This window comes from Diachasma alloeum, unplaced genomic scaffold (genome assembly GCF_001412515.2).
Source record: "Diachasma alloeum isolate Michigan unplaced genomic scaffold, Dall2.0 Dall_scaffold_00195, whole genome shotgun sequence".
Taxonomy (NCBI): domain Eukaryota; kingdom Metazoa; phylum Arthropoda; class Insecta; order Hymenoptera; family Braconidae; genus Diachasma; species Diachasma alloeum.
This window is the reverse complement of record NW_021680360.1, coordinates 1,269,956-1,276,280: the sequence shown is the minus strand read 5'-3', so window position 1 is coordinate 1,276,280 and position 6,325 is coordinate 1,269,956. Positions and strand designations below refer to the sequence as shown.

The 6,325-nt window shown below is 44.1% G+C and overlaps 1 protein-coding gene across 1 annotated transcript; it reads left to right on the top strand.

The window, feature by feature from the left end:
* The first annotated feature begins 2,219 nt into the window (after window positions 1-2,219).
* Window positions 2,220-6,099, top strand: LOC107048569. The gene is made up of 5 exons (XM_015271795.1): window positions 2,220-2,710; window positions 3,555-3,962; window positions 4,044-4,365; window positions 4,467-4,766; window positions 4,880-6,099. Exons 1-5 carry the CDS (start codon window positions 2,659-2,661, stop codon window positions 5,406-5,408), a joined length of 1,611 nt encoding a protein of 536 aa, XP_015127281.1. The 5' UTR covers window positions 2,220-2,658; the 3' UTR covers window positions 5,409-6,099.
* Window positions 6,100-6,325: the final 226 nt, after the last annotated feature.

Sequence of the window (6,325 nt, the reverse complement as noted above, 5' to 3'; positions counted from 1 at the left end):
CAAAATGTGAGGAATATCTGTCAAATTCGTAGAAAGCAATTGACAGGCTATAGGGAAATTATCAGTCTGATAATTTCCCTGCATCCGGGGAAATTATCAGTGTGAAACGCGTCACGTGACTCCGAATACTGCACTCTGATTGGTCAAAATCAGAATTGAGGAAATTGTCCATGAAATTTCATTTTTTCTGTAACAATGTATCAGTTTCCTCAAGATACCGAAGATCGGTATGGCACGTGTGAACCCATGACTTTCGGTATTTCTTGTATTCCTGTTCAACTCGTTTTACCATTCCCTTACCAAAATCATTGAATCCTCCGCCGAACCGGAAGTACCACCGCAGGTAGAACCGATCCCCTCCTTACCAATGCATTATCGATCCTCAACGATCGCCCGACTTCTCGATCTCGCGGCAGATGTCGCCGGCAGTCCCCATCGATCTCACAATTCCCCTGTAGCCGCGGGCAGAGAAAGCGATATTGAACCGCCGATGCACCATTGTCATCCAGAAGCCATTATTTATATTCCCTTATCTCGTATTGGCATCGAGAAACCCATTACCATTGAAAAAAGCATACCAACCCACGAGATTTATCTGCCCATAGAGCACAAACGACCAACATTCATTCATTTCTCCTCTCCCTTTCTCTCTCCCTGTCTATCAATCCAGCAAACCACTCTATTTCATAACAAAACGAGGCGAACATCTCACCGAAAAAGTTTGAAAGACATCTGCCCCTTTGTATCACCCACCTCCTAGATGAAAGTGGAAAGTAAAATCTATCGAATATGATTCGAGTTACACAAAACATGGCCCAGAGGCCCGAAAAATAAGAGCGGTAGCCAAATGCTCAACGATGAGAAGGCGTTTGCCCCGGGGGCATCGACATCATCATACTAATTTGAGAGCACAAGACATTCCAGTAATCTGACTTGACTTTCAAATCACAAATGCAACTTAAGAGGACAAAAAACAGCAGCAATCTCCGAAAACCCGAAGCTAGCGTAAAAAAACCAAAGAAGAAGACAAATACGAACAGATGACGCATAATAACTCCTCTTTGGCATTGAATCTCACACGAATAATAACACAATTGCGCAATAAAAATTGCGTACAAGCTGAGATCGGTCACGAAATCATCGAAAATGCCAAGGGAGCCCTTCTCATTCGGCTTCATCTCCGTTGTCCTGACATTTAGAAGAAGATGACTGTGTACAACAAGCTGAAACGTGATGCCAAAGTGAAACGAGGCATTGTCCTACCCCCTCGAGGGTCTCCACGTAATGCGATTGTCTGTGAAATTTACTCAATATAATCCACAATGTGCGCCTATTTGTTGCATCAAATTGATCGCTCAATTCATCTGATTGATATGCTACGTCGGGGGAATACGTCGTCAAGTCTTCAAGCAAAACGACATAAAAACCAATCATTTTCCCGATCACTGCCGATGGTTTCAATTACATTTCATTGATCCTGTTGATCTCGATGTACCTCAAATGTCGCATGGCTTGCGACGCCAAAGATCAGAAACCGAAGAAAGTGGAAAAGGTCGATCGGCCGATCAAATCTCCCGCTCAATATTTCTCAAAAAGACATTAGTCTAAAAGCCACCTGCGAGCGTCTACGACTCAATCCATCACTTGGTCAATCGAGTGTTGCTCCAAAGCCCCACAACATACATCAACAATTACATCACGATCTTTTTGATAATCGCTTTCCACATTCTTAAAATCGACCAGACAATGTCGAAACCAGAAAGCAAATTATATCAGACGGATTTACTCGTGAAACTGTAGGCGCCGCGATGACGTCAACGGAGCGCCTGAATCACCTCTTGGTATACAGGAGTGAGGCCCCCAGATCATAACCAGCAGTCCTAGGGGAACGATGCCGCTAGACCGATAAAGCGAGTCGAACATTCATCAGATAAAAATCAGCTAATCAATCAAATCTCGAGTCCTTCTCATCCATCAAGTCATCAAATCAACCTCAAATGAGTCACATCAGGAATCAATAGCATGAGACATATCTCAAATGATTAACCCCGTCGTATGCAGCAGCAGTTGATTTTAGCATCGGTCGTCAACAAAACTTGCGGTGGAATTGAATCGAGAGGGGGCGCAAGAACTTCTTGGGGACTTGATTGAAGGTGGTGGTGGCAATATAAGGCCGGGTGAGTGGCGCGCCTCAGCCAGTTCGTATGCGGTACCTACGATCCAAGGTCCGCACCCCACTCCGAGTGTCATCCAATAATCACCATTACATATATCAATTTTTTTTATTTATTACTAGTTAAGATTTTAGTATTTAATTCTGGTACTTTTCTAATGGTAATATTCTGGTTACTTCTACTGTTGGAAGTTGGCGGATCCTCCGGAAGTGGTGCGACGTGTTGATTAATCCTCATCTTTCTTGATTGATCCCCCCTCCCCCCGCCTCCTTTCTCCGTTATTCGCGTCCAACTCATCAGATTGGACCCCGGCTAGTTCGATAAAAGCACGAGCCAAGTAATCACGGACTCGTTTGGTGACTCTCACTTTAATCATACATCAAGAGAATTTTGAGGGGAAATTTAATTAATCGTGATTAACGTAATACCGTTGCGTGCGGGTGATACCATTGTCATTGCACGTTAATAAAACGAGACGAGGATAATGAGGTCCTCGCTGATGATACTGCTGCTTGGTGCGGCAGTAGCTGTCACACGTAAGTAGAACTCCCTTTTGGAATATCTTTAGGTTTTCAATTGATAACACCTTTTGCGATAAATAATGCTTGATGTTAACGATAGTTCGGGTTATTGACGCCGCGGGATTATGTTCAGTTGCATCATGAACGATGATCATGATAATCCGCTCCATTTATATAGATACGATACATCCGTTCTCCATTAGATAAATCCGCATTATAACATTTCATACAAATGAAAATGTATTGAATATTCCACGACGCGGTATTAACTATTCCGAGGGTGGGGAAAGAGTTGAGAGAAGAGGAAAAAAAAATAAACGAGTTACTTAAAAGTGTCGGAGAAAGGCGCCTTCCCGGTTTTCAAATAATTTATGCTCAATTTCTCTGATCGTACCAGTCAATATGTAAATTAATTTAACGAAGAGAAAAAAAGGAGAAGCCGAAGAAAACCTGTTTCTGTTTTCAATGAAGCTCTACTCTCGATTTCTTTCATATAAGAAAAATTGAAAAAAGATGCTTTCGAATATCTAGAGTTTGGGATGATCAAGCTGTTATTTAAATTTGATTTTACGATGATCCGTTTCGTCGTTGGGCGCATAAGCGAGACGACTGTTGCATAATAGATTAGAACGTAAATGCCCCAGGGCCGGGTCTCTTTCCTGTCTCGTCTGACGTCACTGGTTGCCGTGCCCCAAAGGCCCCGGTTGGTCTCGGGGTGGGAGGAAAACTTTCCCCACGGCTGGCGAGTCTTTCGCGAAAAATTTGGAAAAATTTGTAGAATAGATTCATAACAATCAAAGCAACCCCGAGTCAGAGCGATATCTCCTTCCTGAATTAGAGAGACGAATGATTTTTGTAGATGGTGCATCATCGGTTCGAGTGAAGCGTCAGGATGAGCCGAAGAAGGACGAGAGTTTTGAGAATGAAATCTGCAAGGACAAGGATGCAGGAGAGTGGTTCCGATTGGTAGCTGGTGAGGGTGATAATTGTCGTGATGTCATTCAGTGTACGAGTTCGGGGCTGCAGGCCATCAGGTGTCCCGCCGGGCTTTACTTTGACATTGACAAGCAGACATGTGATTGGAAAGCAGCAGTCAATAACTGCAAAACGAAGAACAAGGAGAGGAAAGCTAAGCCAATGCTGTTCACCGAGGAGCCACTCTGTTCGGATGGTTCTCTAGCTTGTGGTGATGGTACCTGCATAGAGCGCGGTCTCTTCTGTAACGGCGAGCCTGATTGTCTTGACGGTTCTGATGAGAATGTTTGTGGTACGTCAACAGCTTCCGGGGATATTTGATGAGATCGGTTGGTGTGGTTCAATGATTTCAATAGTTCACTTGTGATTCTAGATATGGATAATGACCCCAACCGGGCGCCACCCTGTGATCCGACCGTCTGTGTTCTGCCAGACTGCTTCTGCTCGGAAGATGGTACTACTATTCCCGGTGACATTCCCTACAAGGACGTCCCCCAGATGATCACCATCACCTTCGATGATGCCATCAACAACAACAATATCGGATTGTATAAGGAGATCTTCAACAGCAAAAGGAAGAATCCCAATGGTTGTGACATCAAGGCCACTTTCTTTGTTTCACACAAGTACACTAACTACTCCGCTGTACAAGAGATGCACAGGAAGGGACATGAAATCGCTGTGCACTCAATCTCGTGAGTTATCAATAAGTTTCCAAACATTCTGATCTCACTTCAGATCAACCAACGACGGATCCGCATCAATAGAGTTGTCCAATATGATTATTTGTCTCCAGGCACAACGATGACGAAAGGTTCTGGTCGAACGCAACTGTCGACGACTGGGCGAAAGAGATGGCAGGCATGAGGATCATCGCCGAGAAGTACGCTAACTTGACGGACAACAGTGTTGTGGGAGTTCGCGCCCCTTACCTCCGTGTCGGTGGTAACAACCAGTTCACGATGATGGAGGAGCAAGCTTTCTTGTACGACTCCACCATTACAGCTGCTTTGAACAATCCTCCTCTATGGCCGTACACCATGTACTTCAGAATGCCTCACCGTTGCCATGGAAACCTCCAGCATTGCCCAACCAGGTGAGTTTCATATCAAAACACCAAAGCAACAGCTTCCAACCAAATTCCAAAACCTAATATTTTCACCTCAACCTTGTCATCAATCATTAACTTCGTTTCAATGTGTTCGAAAGGTCTCACGCCGTTTGGGAAATGGTGATGAACGAGTTAGACAGGAGGGAAGACCCCGTCAACGATGAGTACCTCCCAGGATGTGCTATGGTTGACTCCTGCAGCAACATCCTCACCGGCGATCAGTTCTACAACTTCCTAAACCACAACTTCGACAGACATTACGACCAGAATCGTGCGCCCCTCGGTCTCTACTTCCACGCAGCCTGGCTGAAGAACAACCCCGAGTTCCTCGACGCCTTCCTCTTCTGGATCGACGAGGTGCTGACCAACCACAACGATGTCTATTTCGTCACCATGACTCAAGTCATCCAATGGATCCAAAACCCAAGAACCTCTTCAGAGTCGAAGAACTTCGAGGCCTGGCGGGAGAAGTGCAGTGTTGAGGGACCACCAGCTTGTTGGGTGCCTCACACTTGCAAATTAACCGCCAAAGAGGTGCCCGGAGAGACTCTCAATCTTCAGACATGCGTCAGGTGTCCCAACAACTACCCATGGCTCAACGATCCCACTGGCGATGGTTTCTTCTAGGCTGTTGACGATAACTTAAAACAACGAGATGATATTTGAATTGTAAACAGTGAAACTACTCACAGCGATCTCCAGTGCTCGAGACTAATCAATTTTCATTTTCGTTTCTCTCTTCTGGATGCTCTCACTTCTACCTCTTTACAATCTTATCTTCCTTTCTATTTCTTCCTTTTCTGGTTAATATCCTCGCGCACTCGGGCCTCGAACATCGCAAGAGGTTAATGATTTTGAGAGTGAGAGTCGTAACTGTTTATTACGTTTCTTTGCCCGCGGTACTCGACAAGGCGGACGATACTGCGAGCAAGATTCGACGTGTAATATAGACGCGGTTGTATTTTTCTTCTTGTTTTCTTTTGTTTCTGAGAGTCTCCCTCCACCTTTTTTCAATTCTCAATCCTTTTGTATTACCTTCATTGCCTGCCTCTTGGGCGATCTACTTTTATTTTCACTCTCCAGTTTCTTCATCTTTTTCTCTACTCCTTCTGCTAGCAATCCGCCAAAACTTCCTGCGAATGAATTATGTATTCTCTATCTTGAGGATTCTTATTTCTCGCGAAAAATGTATGAATATATATGGTACATGATTGTATGTATATGTATATTTTGACGAAAAAAACTAAGTGATATTCTTATTTGTTTCAACATTATGATTTTAAGAGGCGAATCCTTTAATAAAAATATTTGAAAATTTAAAAAATGCGCATTGTGTTGGGGGTTCTGTTATTTTCCTTTCCTTTGAGATGAGAACGAGTATTGACTTCTGATACACAAAGGCTCATCGAAGTGGCGGATTGGACCTTCAGACATTCAGCAAAAACCGGCCATTGGAAACAGAAAAAAAAGGAAAAGGGTGGGTGTCCTTTTAGGGCATTGAATTAAGATCAAGGTCGAAATCAACGGCGGGGGGGGGGGGGAAA

What these genes read in the sequence shown, in the direction of transcription:
- LOC107048569 (XM_015271795.1), top strand. Translation starts at nt 2,659, where the DNA reads ATGAGGTCCTCGCTGATGATACTGCTGCTTGGTGCGGCAGTAGCTGTC. An exon ending in TTCTGATGAGAATGTTTGTG is followed by an intron (nt 3,963 to 4,043) that starts GTACGTCAACAG and finishes TTGTGATTCTAG; the next exon opens with ATATGGATAATGACCCCAAC. An exon ending in ATCGCTGTGCACTCAATCTC is followed by an intron (nt 4,366 to 4,466) that starts GTGAGTTATCAA and finishes ATTTGTCTCCAG; the next exon opens with GCACAACGATGACGAAAGGT.